At 38.2% G+C, this 16321-nt stretch overlaps 1 protein-coding gene across 1 annotated transcript in view; it reads right to left on the reverse strand.

The window, feature by feature from the left end:
• Scsalpha1 (Succinyl-coenzyme A synthetase alpha subunit 1) overlaps window positions 1-12391 on the reverse strand; it is an 83860-nt gene extending 71469 nt beyond the window's left edge. The window contains exons 1-3 of the mRNA XM_067130564.1: window positions 12239-12391; window positions 10133-10369; window positions 1879-2084 (exon numbers count right to left, since the gene is read on the reverse strand). Coding sequence (XP_066986665.1) covers window positions 1879-2084; window positions 10133-10369; window positions 12239-12275 — 480 coding nt within the window. The 5' untranslated portion in view covers window positions 12276-12391. The remainder of the gene's footprint in view (window positions 1-1878; window positions 2085-10132; window positions 10370-12238) is intronic.
• Between the last annotated feature and the right edge of the window lie 3930 nt (window positions 12392-16321).

The raw sequence follows: 16321 nt of genomic DNA on the forward strand, positions 1-16321 counted from the left end.
ACAGTTCTCACTATTAGCTTTGGATCTGAACCCCAGAAGGATGAAGGGAAAACTGGGTTATCGCTGTCAGCAAGGGAATGAGCCCTCTTGCCTTAAGCCCTTTTGTGTTTGATTACTGAGATGTGAGAATCCTATGATACAGGTTGGTCCAACTCATGGAGCCCTGGTGGGACCATAAGAGTAACTCCTTTCAGGACTCACAGCAGCTACCACAAATAGATTTTGCCTTTGTCATATGTCAGTCTGTTTATTTCTTCTCTCTCTCTCTCTTGTATTTTGTATGGTTATTTGTTTCCAAGTTATGATAAAGTTGATTCCCCTTCATGAATTGTGATTAATATAGATGTGTTAATTAGTACATACAGCTCATAACATATTTACTCAAGATTTCAAAGAATGATATACAATGACACATTTTTTATTGCACACTTATTCCTTAAACACTTGTATGCCATGTGCTGTGATATACCTTCAATAAGCATTGCATGCACAATAGTTTGGTAGAAAATTCTGTTAGTTTTTTAATGAGAAACCAAAATGCAGTACAAATCTGTAATTATTTATTTAATTAACTAAAATCAGAAGACAGGCTCATATGGAGCATACGGTACTTTATCTTATTTTTCATTATAGTACCTACCTGTATTATTGCAGTCATTAATGTATTTAACAGTTCAAAAGACTCTCCTCTAAACTTTCAATTAAATACATTACAGTGGCAAGAAATAATGAAAAGGATTTTCATACAATTGCTATACTGATTACTGGGTCTTATGTAGACTATACTACAGCACTTTCTTACTTATCATGAGGCCAGACCCTTGAACTCCAACCTACTGTCAGGTCTAAGATGATTTGACCAAGGGAGGGTTATTCTTATTTTATCCAGAATATGCTCACCAAAACTAAGGTGCATTTTTTATGCTTGCAAACTCAGTACAGTACAATACTGTTTATAGTTTGGTATTACAACTGAATACAAAACATACTTTTAATATGTAAAAACTTTGCATAATTTCCTGGTATGGTTATGAAAGTGTTCGAGATGATAATATTGTGTAACATAAACTCACGCATTTACAACTTCGCAATAAGAATTTGGTCTGATATCCCTTAACATATCTTAGGTTATGAATCTTGGTGGCCTGGCCAAGACTAGCATTAAGTGGGGATTTGGCTGATTAATCAAGAGTTTCTCTCACATACACTAAATTAGAGATAGGTTACTGTATGTTAACAATGAATGTATATATATATGAAACCAAAACTATATATAATTTATGTATTCCTTCCTTAGGTAGGACATGTTACACACTTGGACTATACAGCATTTCAAAGGAGTGGGTTGACCACTGGCTATTTTAGCTTCACAAGGAATGCAACTGATAGTATTGCCTGTAAAATGCAATTCTATATTCTATTCAGCAACCTTGATTTATGAATTTAAATGCAATCCCCAACACCCATTCAATCCATGTTCACACTGCAGTCAAATCTGGCTCACCATGAATTGTATATTTCTAAAACACTGATTGGTATATTGTTTTCTCTATGTACCACATCAATTAAAAACTTGAACTGACATGTCTCTTCTACTCCAGCCCAATGACAGACTTCCCCCTAATATTTAAGGGCAGTGTAACGTGAACCATTTTTCCCCAGAAAAACACAGTTACTCTTATGATGTAACACAAGGAAACAAATTCTTCCCAATTTTCAAGCAATTATACAAGGAAACTGAATACACTACAGTAGAAGGGGTTACATGCTACAGTGTCACAGTAGCATAAATTGTTATTGTACCCATTCACTATAATTATACAAGCATGTATACAAATGAAATATGTCAAATTTTTCCAGTAATAATGTTTTACTTACTTTTTCTGGTGCAATAATGCCTGGGCAATTAGGACCAATAAGTCTCGTCTTATTCTGCCGCAAAAGAGCATGTTTTACTCTAACCATGTCCTGCTGTGGAATACCTTCTGTGATGCACACAACCAACCCAATTTCTGCTTCAAGAGCTTCAAAGATAGCTTTTGCAGCACCAGGAGGTGGTACATAAATAACACTGGCATCAGCACCTGAAACATTACAAAATCACACATTTTAAAAGCATGTGCTAACATCGGTCATTGAAACTCAGTACAGTACAGTAAAACCCCCGCACTCACAGGGGATGCGTACCACTACCCCCCGCGAATAGCTAAAACCAGTGAATACTTAGAACCCTTCTAAAAACACTTAGAACTGCCTATTTTGATAGTTCAAACACACACAAAAAAAACTAAAAATGCTTATACAGGTATTATCCTACTGACAATGGGGTTAGGTTCCAAAAAAAAAAAAACCATCATTTGTCAGAAAAAACATAAGAAATACCAAACCATATCTCGAACATAGCCTAGCCTACACTAGGGTATTCGGTGCCATGTACTGTATACATATATGGTAGCCTAGCCAACACTATAAAATATACTCTTTACATACAAGGTATAATTAATATCAGCTAATTCTGGAGGTTCATGCAAAGTGACTTATAATTCAATACAGAGAAATTGAATAATAAACAAGAATTAGCTTAGCCTACACTATGGCATATTGTTTACATACACGGTAGCGCAGCCTACATTATACTCTCCTCTATATTCATATATCGTATTATACAAACGTCAACATAACGAATATGCATCTTGTCCATGGATCTTTTAAAATCTTATGCCTTAATTCACTTTATCCAATAATATTCTATATATTCTTATATTGCTTTTGTATTACGTTTTGGTTTGGAAATGATTACGTGGCGTTTATTTCGCCATGTTTAATGCAGTTCAGAGTGCTTTTTTTTGCTTCTAGTTAGCGTAAATGTATCTCTAGATACTTTATTTATATGGGGCAAGGTCATTTTTCATTATACGAAGTGTTTTTAAGTCAAAATATAGCTAAAATACGTCTTGTTGTGAAATTAATTTATCTACTATTTTTGTTAGTAGATGATGGCCGTTTGGGGGCATTTGTTTTGTGTAAAAAAAAAGTTCAAAATTCCGTTTGCTATTTTCACTTGATTTCATCATAATACAAGCTTTATGTATTTATAGTTTACCGGCATAAAAATAACAGTAATGTGTTCTTTCATGCCCAGTAGTTTAATTGAAATACTTTCTCTCCCATTTTAATTACAATCAAGTTTCATCCATGTTGCCGATGCACAATAATTTACAGTATAATCATTATCAGCCTGAACATTGTTTTCTCAGCTTCAGCTACAACTTGCAGCTTAAATTGAGCAGTATATTTCCTTTACAGTGTAAAAATATATCAATCCTATTCTACTTAATGCCATTTGTGCCATAACCTATGGTAATTGTTTATCACCGTACAATGGTTGAAATACCAGGTAAACGGCTGTTGTTATCCAATTCGGTTATAAGCAAAACAACAGTTTCTTGGTCTGTTGTTTATGTCTGTACGCATTTACGCAAGAATGTAACGTTACTAACAATACTTTTATCATTCTCTTTTACTTTTTTAACTAGAAGATAGGGTAAAGAGATGGAGGAAAAGTTGTCTATTGTAATTTGGTCTCTCTCACTGTCTGATTATGCTGCTGCCTGCACCCAAGTGAAATTTAAAAATATTTTACAAATAATATTGTGGTACCGGTATTAATCGCTTACCCCCTTGCAAAATCGAATTATCATAAGGTGAATTATCGTAACTCAAGCATTACCTGAGTATTTTAATAGTTTTATCACAAAAAGTGCATTTAGTCATGAAAATGAGATGAAAATACATTATTTAGTGAATATTTCTCATTGAAAAATACCGTGAATGGGCGAACTTTCCGCAAATAATGGGTAGATACGTTCCAAGGAGAAATCCATGAATACGAGAGTCCACGAATCATGAGAACGTGAATCCGGGGGGGTTTACTGTAACACGGTACTTTAACTGGTGGTATGTGGCCGAGCAGGGGCATCTCCAATCACAAGCCATCATCAAGAATCTTTCCTTCTGCATCAAGAACTATGCAGGGTGGCTGAGGTGGCATTATGATAAAAGGCTGTATACCCATGAGAAATAATTATTTTAAACATTAGTGATTTGTTTCTATGGGAATACAAACCACTGCCTTGTATGTAGGATGGACTCCGTACATGGGAGGATAGTCTCTAAACTGACTGGTAAATTGAAATCGTAACCTGGAAACATCATACTTGTGGCCATGATTGTGACCAGAGCAGCAGCGACTCCTGTAAGCTCCTATGTAATCTGGCATAGGAATGCATTACTGACAGGGCCCTGAGCCAAAGTAAGATGCTTCTGAACTCATACTGTGGAGAAAACTTTGGAGAACCAAGTGCTGCCCAAAAGACAGGGTAATACAGGGCAGAAGGCAGCAAGTATTTGGGTCAATCATTAATTAATTGATTCAGATAACAGCTTCGTTAAAAGAGAAAGAAAGGAGGGAGTCACCCATTATGAGTCAAAGCTGTAAGATGGGATGACTGACTGCTGCCTTGCAGAGGAAGGAAGGAAGGAAGGAAGGAAGGAAGAAAGAAAGGAAAGAGAACCAGTTGATTACCAATTAACCTCCATCCTTATATCATCCAAGTACTTTGGGCAAGATGACTGTTATCCAAGACTACACAAACTACTGGGCAGCCACCACAGGTCAGTAGTAAAAAGGCCCAAGGACTTGTGTATGAAGTCGTTTGGGTAAAATGAGGTAAAGGTAGTATGGTGCTACCAGTCACTGGTCCTCATTACTCATGAACTGGTAAGTTCTCTGAAAGGCTAGAAGCAAGACAACAACCCTGGCTTCTTCAGCTCTTGGCCAGACTGGACAAACATCCTTCTCACAGGATGAACTATATGTTCATTTGATCACTCCATAAAGAAAGATAGTGTGTTCTGGACATCAACTTATTGTGCCTGCCATTATGGATACCCCAACACACTGGCCTAAATGTGGGTTCTCACACTGGGCACAAATGCAACTCATCTATAATGCCTCTCACAAATCCTTGAAGGGAGGGGGGAGGGGATCAAGAGATTCTTGTGTTGTTAGAAACTGAACATGTTCTATGTCTGCCACAAACTAGTAAACAAGAACAAGAGAAATCCCGAGCTACTTGGCTGCCACATAAAATACAAAAAGCTATGCAACTCTTCAACACACTACAATGAAGCTTTGGTTAGCAAAACAAGTCTTGACGGTGAGATTCCAATTCGAGGCCTCTCCCAACGACCCTTCAATGCCTGAGTTAGGATGCAGAGTGCCACATTTTACTTCAGAGGAGAAGGCTAAAAAGGTACTGTTCAAAGCTACTGTGAGCATGGATAACTCTAACATGGAAGAGAAGCCCATGTCCTTCAGCCAGGTATCTGGCTTATGGCACTGTTTGTCTCGAAGGTGGATGAGAAACTCAACTATCTGCTGTAAAGCAGCTCTTACCAGAAAGACCTTGTCTATGACACCAATTAGATAAGATGATTCACTCCCTGGTACAAGGTTATATAGGCTACTTCAACTCGTGGTTAACAGAGAAGAGTAAGCCACAGGGGATCTCTGGGAGACTCAACAAGAAAAGCTAGCAAACTGGGATACCATTCAGTATAGGGCCAATGAGAAGCTACCAAGGTTATCTGAGACCTGGAGTTACAAACTAGGTTGATCACTTGGTAAATTAGTCTAATGGAAAAAAGCAAAGACCCTGCAGTGGTCCCAAGGGTTGCTGGAATGAAAAAGCACCAGCAACTTCCTGTAACCAAGTGGCAAGCTGATAGAGCACTCGAGCTCTCCAGAGCTTGAAAAGCCTTTCTCCAAGATAGAAAGCAGAGACCAACCTGTTTTGACTTACTGCCCCTGGCAGTTCAGTTAGTTTGTCATAACACTATTGGCTGACATCTTGACAGTGGCAAACTGCCCACTAATACATCTGCTCTGCTAACTGACATAGATGACAGGAAACCTTATTCCTGTTTCTTAACATAAACCACTATGGTCATGTTGCCACGCATCAACACTACAGAGTGACCCATCACAGAGTCTCAGAACTCTTGTGGGGCTTGCAGCACTGCTCAAATTTCCAAGATGCTGAAATGCAGATGAGGCTAATCCTCTGTCCATGCACTACTCAAGTGTATGCCCCACCCTTCCTTCAATGCAACCAAGAACAGAAGCATCCCCATAGGAGGGGTTCTAGGTGACTGAAGAATACCTGCCAAAGCCAACCTAGCAGCATTTGTTGCGGCAAGGCTGCGCTGAAACGTCCCTGAGCTGGTTAATGAAAGAGTCTGACAGAAAGAAACTTGCTGCTGCTGTAATCTATCAGCGTGCCCAGATACCTTGCCTGCTGCTTGGGTACAGGCTGCAACTTCTCCCAGTTTATCACCATCCCCAAGCCACAACAAAATGTGAGGCAGCAGTCTCTGTCCCACAGTAAATGCACCTCTGAAGATGCCAGAAATAACCAATAATCCAGGTAATGCAGAGGGCACATACCTTAGTTAGTTAGTTATAAATGATTTAAAATGGGCCGAAGCTATAACAACATGGTAAACGCTTGTGTGACCACCTGGTGGTTGATCACTAATCTGCAGCACAGGGCTTTAAACTAGTGAAGTGTCTCATTTCAGTTAGGTCATGCAGGCTGACAGAAGGGACCCTGGAAGTATGTCTCTTTCAGATCCACTAAACACAAGATGTTGCCCTCTCTGATGGAATCCAATACAGAATATGCTATTTCAGTTTTGTATGAGAGAGAGAGAGAGAGAGAGTGTGTCACCACCAGCTGCATTCTTCACCAGGAAGAACCAATCGTAAAGGCCTGGAGAGTGGTCACCTAAAACCTCAGCCACCATGGCCAGAGCTTTCAAAGATCATGAAGGGTAGGTCAAAGGGTACCGGTAAACAAGTTTAAGGAAGGGCTTTGATCCTTGAAAAGTATTCTATAATAACCATCTTAAAGGACAGACTACCCAAGGTTTCACCCCATCTTTGCTGCCTTCGACAGACATCCTCCCTACTCATGGCTGCATGACATTCAGACTGCCAACCTCAGTGTCCCCCTCCCATTATCCCCTTACCCCCTTTCCTAGCCTGAGCTGGATGGGGAGGCTAAAGGGACTGAGAAAGCTCCAGGCCAGGCATAGAGGTTCTAGTTTGGATTCTTTGTCTCTGTTTTCTGGAGGGGAGGCTCCTCCAGAAAATTGGATGCCGAATATCCAATTCACAAGGGCAAACCAAAAATTTCCTAGTACAGTGAACGCCCGTATTCGCGGGGGATGCGTACCACACCCCCCGCAAATAGCTAAAATCCGCGAATACTTAAAACCCCTCTAAAAACACTTAGAACTACCCATTTTGATAGTTTAAACACAAGAAAAACCCTGTAAAAATGTTTATACCTGAGTATTTTAATAGCTTTATCACAAAAAGTGCATTTATTCATGAAAATTATATGAAAATACAGTAATTAGTGAATATTTCTCAGTGAAAAATACCGCGAATGGGCGAATTTTCTGCGACTTATGGATAGATATGTTCCACACAGAAACCAGCGAATGTGTGAGTCAGCGAATCATGTGAACGCGAATACGGGGGGGTTACTGTATTGCCCAAAGGAAAATTACTGTTGAAATCAAATAAAAGCAAATACTGGTACACTTCGACCTCTTCAAACCGGCACCCTTGGGGCCAGGCCACTGCCGCATCACAGAAAATCCCGGATGATAGAAACCACCCCTGAAAAACCCCCTTATGCACAGTAAACAGTCTTGCCAGCTCATTCCACATATACAGTGGTGTGTTATCAAAAGTAGAATAAAGCTTATGAATAACACTGTCATTCGTTAGGTTTGGTTCCCTAGCAAAATTCTGGCCTGCTCCATAAGCATCTCTCCAGAAATGCTTACACCTTCGCTATGTCGGATCTCAAACCTCTTTATCAATGTGCATTGTCAAATTCTGATCTCCTCCACCCTTCAATGTTATTCAGCACTTCAAATATTTCTGGCTTTCGTTTTCATCTAAAACCTAAAAATCTGCTGCTTTTGCTTTTGCTTTTGCTTTTGTGTGTGTGTGTATATGCGTGCGCATGATAAGAATAAAAACTTCAGTAAAACTGTTGTTTTAAGTACTGTATGCAATTATATTTCATGCATTATTGCCATATTATAGTATTATAATTTATGAACATAGCAAACACGTGTCACTTACATTCTGCTAATGCTGACATTCTTAAAATCACCAGCTAATTGCATTTTACCAACATTATCACAGCCATTAGTTGCTAAATGAAACGCATTTTGGAGATTTGTTTTACAGTACAGTATATGTAAATTATCAAAGCAGAGTTTAAAAATGCAACTTACTTTATTTATAAATGCAGTAAATTAAATGAAGTAAAACTGTGATTTCGCCAGCATCGGATGTTGCTTTTGACTCTTCCAAAACATTTTGTGGCCTGCACATTACTCGTTTCTTCTGCCACAGTAACAATTGTAATTTAGCGGCATACTTTCTTACCACTTTCCTCTCCACTGCATGGAAGTCATCGCTGAAAATTAGCAAATTTTTAACAAGTCGACAACTGTAACGCAGCCCTTAATAAATGTGTTACTGTAGTTACAATAACTGACATTGGCAAATGGCTGTTTCTCGATTTGATTGTTTATGTAAGTACTTGCAGTTGTTTATGCTTAACACATTAGTAAGTGGTTGTTAACCATAAGAAATGGTGATAAATTCTTAAACAAGTCACAATGTTGGTAAGCCTGATTTAACGTACAAAGATTCTCATTTAACCTAATGAACTTTGGGTTCTAAGCCTGTTTTATTAGTTAAAAGCTAACACGGATGTAATATGCATGGTCAATGGTCTCTACTGAAACCAGGACAGCCATGGAAAGCCTAGCATAGTGTAATCTACTGAGAATACATCTAGCACTATATACAATGTGTATGATGAAATCATGTTTTTGGACGAAATTTTAATGATCGCATGATAAATTAATACTATATATATGCAATTTATGGTTCTTTTGTAGGCTGTATATTTTTGGGTTTCACAGAATATTTTTCTTGGAAATAAACTGTGCTTGTGTATTTACGGAGCAATCTTCAGTTCCGAAACCTGAAAAAATCAAAACTGAAACGTGTAGCGCCGCCCACGGAGCCGCACAAGAACTAATGGCAGCCGATTCAAAAAAGTCCCGAACCACAGAATGTTGGATTTTCGAGGTTGGACTGGACTAGCTTATAGAAAATTCAGAGCTCTTTGAAGCTCAAGCAACTAAAAGTATTATAAATTCAAAGTTTCAGGAAAATAAGCTTTCAGTCAACTAAAAACTTTCCACTTGCCAAAGTAAAATGCCTACACACCATTCACATAAGACCTACTTTTAAAATAAGATTAGCTCAGTATAATGTGCTACAGTGGATAAAAAATTTTTATACACTTTTTTTAAATGTACTAAAATGTGAAAAATAAATTTTTTGAGACACCAGGATTTTCTTACAATTAATCATGTCTACAAAAATAAAGGTGTGGGTGCCAAACATGGAAGGAAATGCTACAAGAAAAGAAATTTATTCTTTTATTTCTTGTAGCATTTCCTTCCATGTTTGGTGCCCACACTTTTATTTTTGTAAGAAAATCGTGTCTTAAGAAATTTATTTTTCATTTTTTAGTGCACTTTAATAAAAGCATGTTTAATATTTTTTTTTATTTTATACTTTTTAGCTTTGACAGAAATTCTAACCAATTTATGATTATAGCTACTGAAATTTATCTCCTGTCAAGCCAAAGGAGGTTTGAAAAATCTGTAGGGTTATTTACCGAGTCAAAGAAGTTGTGAACAATTTTGGGGGCACTAGAGGTCACTGCTGACCTACTAATCATGTAAGGTTGTACTGCCACGGGGACCTAGTAACCATGCAAAAGTTCAAGTCCATCGGATGAAGGGAACAGGTCGAAAACTGAGTTACAACATTTGATCAAGATAAGCTAACAAACAAACTGACAGAAAAGCAGGCTAGATAGAAGTCTATAAAAAGGAGGGGATCTATCTAAGTTTTGAGATCTAAAAATCACTTTGCAAAATTTCAAATCTCTTAATAACTAACCTGTTGCTGCCTTAGCTTCTGCAACACTGTTAAAGACGGGAAGATTTAAATGCTTTTTGCCACCCTTGCCTGGAGATACACCACCTACCATCAACGTCCCATATTCAATAGCTTGTCGAGAGTGGAAGGTACCTTGCTTGCCTGTAAAACCTTGGCAAATGACTTTTGTGTGTTCATTGATTGCCAAGTTTGGCCTTGTTACAGTGTAGCAAGACCGAGCTCCCACAGGGATGGATCCTGAAAATATAAAATTATTAAGTTTCAAAATGAAGTTTTCATAATAACACTAATACTGTATTGTAATACTTACCTGAACACCTGAATTAGCCATGGTCACTGACCAGCCCGAACTACATCCCCATAAATTTACCTACAAAGTGGGTAATCAACTGTCAGTGTTACCAACACTGCACGTAAAATCTTGTCAAATGAGTTACCTGAGGCACCGTTAACAACACTGCTGCAAATACCGGCCAACAGAGGCCGAAATCCCCGGGGGGCGACGGTACCCTTACGTTAACAAGTTATTGCACTTGCTGGACGGGATATGAAGCGTTCGAAACAGACGTAGCCATGCTCTGTCTTGTGAAGTTCACGTATGGAAACCCCTTGTTGGATGGACTTCTGGTGTTAATTACAGGTTAATTACAGCCGACCGCCAAAAAATAACGTTAAATTGTAAATAAGCAACCAAAATACTATTAGAAACTGCCATTTCTCGATACATACCTGTCGTGTATCTATTACTTAGATCTACCCCGGAATTAAGTAACCTTGTAAAATTTCAAGTTCACTGGACAGTGGGAACAGGTTGAAAATTGAGTTACAATATTTGACCCAAACAGATGGACAGACACAAAAGTGAAGTTAAATAAAAGCATGTAAAAATATCAGGAACACTCTCTGAAAAGGATCCTCATCTTGTCTGCTAGTTTGTGCAATCTTTTTTTTTTTTTTTTTTTTTGACATTTGTGAACGTCATCAGCAAGCGAAGGACTTGAATTTGGATGATGTTTATGTCTGTCATCAGTAAACAAAAGGGTTAAGTTGTGAGCTGCCTAATGCATTTCCTATCTTTCTCATACGACCCAAGCTTCCTTACAGTCGCCCATAATTATTGGCTAAGTGGGTGGGAAAACAAAGTGCATGGTTTGCACCTACAACACTTGTTAGAAGTACATAATGTACTGGGATATTAATTAAAATCTAGTAGGCTTATTACCAAGCTGAATGTCAGATAGACTAGCCTACAAAGAATTCAACATAATTTACCATGAACAAAAAATGGTTGCTATCTCAGTAACAGTAAATCTGCAAGAGTGGATGCAGAATAGGGAGACAGGGGTGGGCATGAGAAATTCTAACCTAACATACGATGCAGTGCCTTGACCTGGCTGAGGGGCTTTGCCCCCCAAGTAACACTGAATATTCCTGTCCCCCTACTAGCCTACCCAATCTGCGATAGATCTGAGCAGGAGTTTTGTAACAGTTATGTCAGGAAACTTAAGATCACAGCATGTAAACTTAGTATCAAATAACGGTTACATTAAAATACCCATCAACCTGTTTGAGTCCACAAACATCATGAAACCTATAATATATTAACAGGTCCAAACATTTGTCGAGGTATTAAGACACTGAATGAGGAAGTTCAAAGTCGTACGAAAATTTCATGGCTAGTGCCTTTCCGTCTTTACGGCGGCCTCCTCCTCCGGTAGGCCCTTGCCAGATCGGTGATAGGCCTACATTAACCCCTGTCATAGGCTGGAAATCTAGGCCTTCTAGCAAGGAAAGTAGTCAACGCTACAATACAAAACAAAAATAAACTAAATTAAGCATTAACAGATATAATGCGATCCCAGAGAAGTGAAAGAATGGTAAACCCAAACAAATAAATGATGACAACATCGTGTATTCGTCAATCAGCTGATTTCAGATTTCTCGGAGAAAGCAAGTTCCCCCGTTCTGATCTACTGTAAAGTCTCCAAAATCCGGAATTTAGTTGTAACTTTCCTAAAATATTTATCAAAAGCAACAGAAACTAACAATCAATGTAACGTAAGTCAGAGACATTAGCATGAAAAATAAATATTCATTAAATCTCACCGGCAAGTCGGACGATTGATCGGACTGTAGAAGCCATTTTGCCCAAGTGGAGGTATTTCTTGTTGCGTTAACCAAGAACAGGTGTAGCCCTGACGAAATAGTGGCCGCCAGCCATCTTGCAAAGAGGCAATTTGAGACCTTAAAAAGAAGTTTCCTTTGCCACAGAATGAGTTCACAACTTAAAATATATATAATCTATTTTAATAATTGATACTGTGTGTTAAATATGAACTTTTAAATTGTTATCAAATAATGAGCGATATTATTCGTGTTCAATTTTAGTTTTCTCAGTTTCGTGTAATAATGAATATGCATGTGCAAAGGACAACAAGAATTAGGCGCTGGTTGCAAGTTCAAATGCTTCTGACTTGACACGTCCTAATGGCGACATCAGTCCATTCTTTTTCCCATAAGTTTCATACTTATTTGTGCGAATAACTTTGAATGACATCTGTGGGTCTTGGGATGTAAACTTACAGAACTAGGTCAAAGTGAATATAAGCTTTACCAGCACAAATAATAAAGATTAATAATAAGGATGACTGGTTACTATAACTGATCATGCACAACAGGTTAATGGCTTCAGAAAAAAAGGTTACCAAATGATCTGATACCTGGTATCTTTCAACATCATAGATACCAATGAAAATAATTCTCAAAATATTTAATATAAAAGAGATGAAGAAGTGTATGGAAAGCATAATTTAGACCTAAACAAGTGCAAATCAGAATGAATATTAATAGGGTAAAAATCTTTATATCAAAGCTTTATAAATGAAAAAATACAATAGATACTAATTGCAGAGAGAAACTTGTAAGTATAAACTGGTAACTGCTTGATATAAAATATCAGATATTAAGTGCAATGAGTAAAACCATAACCACCTAAAATTGTAGTTATGAAGAAATTTCCAAACACACACCCATATATATATATATATATATATATATATATATATATATATATATATATATATATATATATATATATATATATATATATATATATATTTACGTTTTTCCGTGGTTTTAGTTTGAAATATGCTCTGTGAGACAGGCAGCAACGATTTAAGGTAATTTAGCCTTGTGATTCTGACTTCGTGGGTACAGGAAAACGTAAAAAAAAAGAGGAAAACAAAGGAGAATTTCATACGAGCATAGGGCTCTTGTTACTGAGGGAAATATTACGTAAAACACGTGGGCAAATTTAAAGGAGTGTATTTACATAAATGATATCAGTACGGGAAAGAGGAACTCAAGTAGATTACTATCCTGAAGGAGATTCCTACGGGATTGAATGAAACTGGGGGATTCCAGACACAGTCCGAGAAGCTTCCACGAAATAGGATCCCTCTGAAATGAGAGATATGCACATTATACGCCAGTAATGAAAACAGACAAAAGAATAATGAATTCGAAACTGCACTGAGGGTGCCAAAGGAGTAATAAAGAATTAATACTGCCGATGCAAGAGGCGCACGGACATTAGACAAGGGAGATTTCTGGCTTTCTCTTTAAGCAAATATTACGAGACAAAAGCGTGACTGAAATGGGGCTCTTCCAGGGCACATTACCTTAGCAGATTTTCCGAGGGCGCGTAGAAGGCAGTCCGTGGATGACTTGCGATTTCCGAGGACGAGTTTCTTCCACGTGGTGAGATGCAAGGGCTTCCGTAAAGGGGCAAGGCGATGGGGACTCCTCGAAACTCCAAGCAATGGCGTGTGGGCTCGAGGAATACGGTCGAAGGGCACGAGGAAAAGTACACTTTGGAAAGGGCCACGTGGTTAGGATGCAAGGGCATCGGTGGGGCCAGGTGTTGGGGACGTCTTCATTCCATATCTTCCAGCCCGCGTGTGTGTCGAGACCTCGTGGGCTTTTGCTTTTTATCCCCTCCTATGGGGCAGGGGGTGCGCCCAACACAGATGTTTTGACTCATTGCACCTGCTGCCCGCAGGGGAGGTTTTGGCCTGTAGGAGAAACACCCAAGCCAGATTACTTTTGCCTCGAAGGAAAGATCTTTATCAAAAATGGGAGCGCCTTTAATCTTTTAAACCCTTGTTTTAAGTCGATAGACAGATGGTCTATCGATCGGCTGGCTGGCAGTAAATGAAACACCACAGAACAACCAACAACAACAAAGGAGGGGGGGGAGGCAGTTTGCTAGCGAATTCTTGCTAATCATAATAATATATATATATATATATATATATATATATATATATATATATATATATATATATATATATATATATATATATATGTATGTGCATATATATATATATATATATATATATATATATATATATATATATATATATATATATATATATATGTATATATATATAAAACTAGAATCATCGTTTACCTATTAAAATAATTAAATCAAGAACTGGTTGTTAGATATGCTCGTTCACGTGAAAGAGCATAGAATTAATGGATGCAACAAGGATGTTGGAAAAAGAGCCAAAGAACACAGGGTACTAAAGTAGGGTCTTCAAATTCTTAAACAGAATGCGTAAACCTGGTGACAAATACGCAACTCAATGAGTTCAAAGCAATTATGGCACAGAAGAGAATATTGCTCAAGAAAACTCCAAACTGCTTAGGATAAATAAAACAAGACCTACCTGATGGACTAAGTGAGGGCCAATGGTAGGACCGCCACAAATATCCATGAAAGGTTAAGATTATGTTTATGTTCACTATGGAAATGCCATGCATTACTTGGATATTTGCAATTCAAAGCGGCACTATCATTCTTCGCATAAAGAAGTTCCGGGTTTGAGATGATGCAACAAACTGATGAGACTGTTGGATTTGAATTGGTTCTTGCCATGACAGGTTATTTTTATATTTTTCATTTTTGCATTGGTGCCAACCTTGACACAATGATTTTTCTCTGTGTTGCCCTTTCCAGTCTCGAGTATAGAACTTGACAACATCAGCGGCGATGCTGTAAGATTATTACACACAGGAGTCTGGATTCAACTGATTCATACCCGGGATCGGACCCGCTTTTGTTACGACAAATGGGCGGAAATGTGGTTACAGACCGGGGTGACCGGGTAAGTGACCAAGACCTAGCTTCAAATGATGCAGTGACATCCGGGCACGTGAGCGTGAGAGTACTTTGCGACTGGCTGCCGAACCAGGCAGCCAAACTTGGGTTCAGCCGTGAAATTCATAGCTTACAGGTCTTCTCCTTTGAAGGGACAAGAATAGGAATATACAAGGTGGCAGTTTCTTGTACGCAAGTGCGGATTTTGACACGTATATAAAATAACTGTTTGTTACAATTAAAACCGTGACTGTTCCGCTTTCTTAATGGATTGATTGATTGATTGGTGACTATTAAAATTGGCGTTACATAGTCAAGATCGCTGACGCCGAAATAAATTTAAATAAGAAATTAAAAAGATAAATAAATAAATAGGTTATAAAGGAGACTCATGTAGGAAATATCTATCTATCTATCTATCTATCTATCTATCTATCTATCTATCTATCTATCTATCTATCTATTTAGTGCATGTCGTGTATTTGGAATGTGTTTGTAAGTTATTAAAGTGCAGGAAAGGTACGGCAAAAGGCAAAAGGCGAAAGTTTTTGAAAGGGCTCCAATACTGGAATCGTCCTCCCTACCTCCCCCAACGGGGGGTGAGGGAAGGAGGACTAAAACCACGGTGCTGTACATTAGTGTAGTGCATTTAGTTAGTAGCGTAATACATCCCGATATGGTGGTAGACATCTTCTGGGTTCTGTGGAGGTGACTGCTGACTTAATAAGTTGGTCAGCTTGCTCGTTCCCAACCACCCCAACAAAAGCAGCCATTCCAATATCTGTAGAATCAGTGGGTTTAAAGAATTAAAAAATTCTAAAGACTAAGGAACACTTCTTGAGTCACAATATATAGTAAAACTATTTCCATTCTGAGTTAAAATTTCCTTTAAGGCCTTTAAAACTGCATGCAGTTCTGCTGTAAAAACAGATGCAACTCATATAATCTCCCGCTTCTTTCTTTATCAGGGAAGGCCACTCCAAAGCCGACGCCAGCGTCTGACTTTGAGCCGTCTGTGTAAACTG

This window comes from Macrobrachium rosenbergii, chromosome 3 (genome assembly GCF_040412425.1).
Source record: "Macrobrachium rosenbergii isolate ZJJX-2024 chromosome 3, ASM4041242v1, whole genome shotgun sequence".
NCBI lineage: Eukaryota > Metazoa > Arthropoda > Malacostraca > Decapoda > Palaemonidae > Macrobrachium > Macrobrachium rosenbergii.